This window comes from Cyprinodon variegatus, unplaced genomic scaffold, assembly GCF_000732505.1.
Source record: "Cyprinodon variegatus isolate N-32 unplaced genomic scaffold, C_variegatus-1.0 Scaffold422, whole genome shotgun sequence".
Lineage (NCBI taxonomy): Eukaryota > Metazoa > Chordata > Actinopteri > Cyprinodontiformes > Cyprinodontidae > Cyprinodon > Cyprinodon variegatus.
In genome coordinates this window covers 495,285-498,199 of record NW_015150875.1, presented here as the reverse complement: position 1 = coordinate 498,199, position 2,915 = coordinate 495,285, and the positions used below count along the sequence as shown (strand labels likewise).

Below are 2,915 nucleotides of genomic sequence, written 5' to 3'. Positions count from 1 at the left end.
CAGCTCTGTATTCCTCAGATATCAGACCATGTGTTTTTTTGTATTTCCACAATCACAGCAGTTACATTTCCACCATCAGGAAGTATGAATCTAAATATTTCTAAAAACCTGCCTGTTCAGCGAAGCGTCTGGCCTTTCATCTCCCACAGCGGGCTCCACCACCACCTGGGTGATGTATAGCTTCAACGTTCCTGTAAGATACAGCAGGATGAAAATAACCCAGCGATGCTCCTCTGTAAAGCCTTTTTATCTATAAAAATAAAATCGAGCAGCAGTGGTGCCGACCTGGTGCAACAGCCTCTCCCAGTACTAACGAACAACTCGCACAGGAGATAAGGGCCAAGCGGTGACACGGTTTCTGTGCACAGAAGCAAAAACACAACTGTGAAAATCTCAATTGTCATTCTTTGAATAACTACAACTAGAATCAGAACTAAATGAGAGAAATATAGAAAGAAGGACACAGCTGATAGTGAAACTATCTTCCAGCTCTCTGGTTGTTTCAGCTGCAGTCACGCAGTGTGAGCCGTGCAGAGAATGACTAATGGAAGAGAGAGCAGATCAATCTTCATCTAGAGCTGGAGCTGGACTAGACTGTCTAGGAGAGAGTGTGTGGGGGTGATAGCCAAGCACTTATCCAACTTTTTCATTTTGTTAACATATGAAAAAAATCAATCCCATCTCCTGCATCCTCACCTTTTGATCCTGACTGTCAGCGGCACCAACAGGACTCACTTCTTCTATCAGGGTCTGGTCACAGCTGCCGTCACGTGCCAGCAGGACAAAGGTGTCCCCCAGCAGACAATCCTCCGCTCGGGGCAGCAGCTTCTTGGCGAACGGATCTGGGTGGCAGCACCAGTCGTCCACGAGGGCGTTCCAGTTACCATTGGGGAGAGGAAGGACTCGCTTAAACACTCTGGGAAAAAAAAGGGGATTTATTTATTCTGGATGTGATCAGGAGGATATATGTGTGGAAATAAGAGCCAAACAGTGAAGCTGCAACAGCCCAGGTCAACTAGACAAAGAAAAAGACGGAAGAAGAAGAGTTAGGGAGACAGGTAACTGCTAAAGAAGTGTTTATAAAACCAGTAATGCAATTAACAATGCACCAAGGGCCGTTGGTTACATTTGCAGTATAATCACAATTTAACAAAACACAATTTTTAAATCCCAGAGGCACTTTGTTTTGCTCAGGTTAAATTTAAAGGAATGGGGAAGAATTTGCAAAAAAACCGCCCCAACCAAAAAAAAAAAAAAGAGCGTGCACAAGCCCCTTTCTCCTCGTGCACGCCCGGTTTAAAATGTGCTGTTCTCATAGCTCATACAAGCTTACTGTGTCCACATACAGCGGGGGATATATAGTGGACTTTACAGCGAACTCAGTTAACTGACCGTTCAGAGAGATGATTACTTTGTTATTAGTCAACGCTGTCCAGTAGCGGCAACGGGCTGCGATAACAGCAAATCCCATAATGCTTTGCGAGGAGAGCTCTCCTCGCAAAGCATTCTGGGATATATCTGTCTCTTCTGAGGCCTTTCTCTTCTTCTTATACATTCGTAGGCACTTTTTCTGGTATGTATGACCCTCGGCCATTTTCAAAGAACCGCGGCGAGAAAGGTGATCTTCAATGACTGTCTGAAACAGTAGCATGCGCAGAAAACATACGTAACTTACGTAAACATATCACCAGAATAATTGGGAGGACCACTTATTTAGATGATCCACCTGGAAATAAAAGATCCTCCTCTATACCAGAGGTCACCTATTAGCGGATCGCGGTCCAGACCCACCTGCTGGCTAATCTGGACCCAACCTGATTTGAAACATTTCTAAATTGCTGCAGTGTCTAATTTCACTTGCGCTGTTTCTCCCGTTTGTACGGTAAAGCCCACGGTAGCGTCCAGCTCCAGGCTGCACGTGATACAAATTAGCCAATGAGCTGCTATCAGTCTCGGTTGCTGCTGCTGCTACTTTTAGACACAGCAGGCCAAAACCTATGGCACGCCGGGCGATGGGAAAGAAGGAGAAGACGATGAGAAAAAGTGAAAGAAAGTGTGGCCGCTGGAAGAACTGTGGTGAACCGGTTAAAGAAAAGTGAAATGGTGTGCTCAAAGATGACCCTGCACATTTAGAGTATGTTTGGCTCAACCTGCTGCTGTGAAGCAGGATTCTCCATCGTGAACATAATCAAAAATAAATATGGATCCAGGCTCAAAATGAGCTCCTTCATATGTGCTTTAGAATGGCTTTGTCTCCATTCAAACCCAGGTTTAAAGCCTTGCAGGGCAGCATAAAGCCCACTGCTCTCATTAAGCCAGAAAAAATAAAGAAAAAAACAATATAAAACAGACAGTTCAAGTGTTTTATAAAATATGTGAATCAGGAAATGGTCTATATACCAAACTGAACAATTGTTGTTCTCTACTTAAAAAATAAAACACTTTAGATTTTAAAATGCAAAAGTGTTCTTTTTTTTAATTTAAATAATCAATGTATAACATGGATGCATAAAAACCTCATCTTATTTCAGTGTTAAATTCTGTTAAAAGTAACAGATTATGATTAAAAATGTCTCCGGACCTTTACTGGTTGATGATCTTCTTTATTCAGACCCTGCTGATTTTTAATTAGTTATCCCTGCTCTATACCTTTAACAAGAGTAAGACACTGATGTTCTCACTCCAGCCCTTTAGGTGGCAGTAATGAGCTAAAAGGTTTTTTTGTTTGCAGCTAGCATACAGATCCGTTTATGTGAGCAGAACAAAGCAGATTTTCACACCACAGTTATAGCAAAGTCCAATAGACTTTGAACAAGCGAGCAACTTATATGGAATGACTTTTATTGCTTTATTGATGCAAGCAAAGAGCATATTTCGTAAATGGAAACCCCTTGTTTTCATGGCCTTTGAAGGAC

General features: G+C 42.4%; 1 protein-coding gene across 3 annotated transcripts in view; it reads right to left on the bottom strand.

The window, feature by feature from the left end:
• ube3d (ubiquitin protein ligase E3D) overlaps positions 1-2,915 on the bottom strand; it is a 41,884-nt gene that overhangs the window by 30,502 nt on the left and 8,467 nt on the right. For 2 of the 3 annotated variants that reach the window (XM_015388396.1, XM_015388395.1), the window contains exons 4-6: positions 697-916; positions 286-358; positions 113-191 (exon numbers count right to left, since the gene is read on the bottom strand). In XM_015388396.1, coding sequence (XP_015243882.1) covers positions 113-191; positions 286-358; positions 697-916 — 372 coding nt within the window. The remainder of the gene's footprint in view (positions 1-112; positions 192-285; positions 359-696; positions 917-2,915) is intronic. The other variant, XM_015388397.1, reaches the window with a different exon arrangement.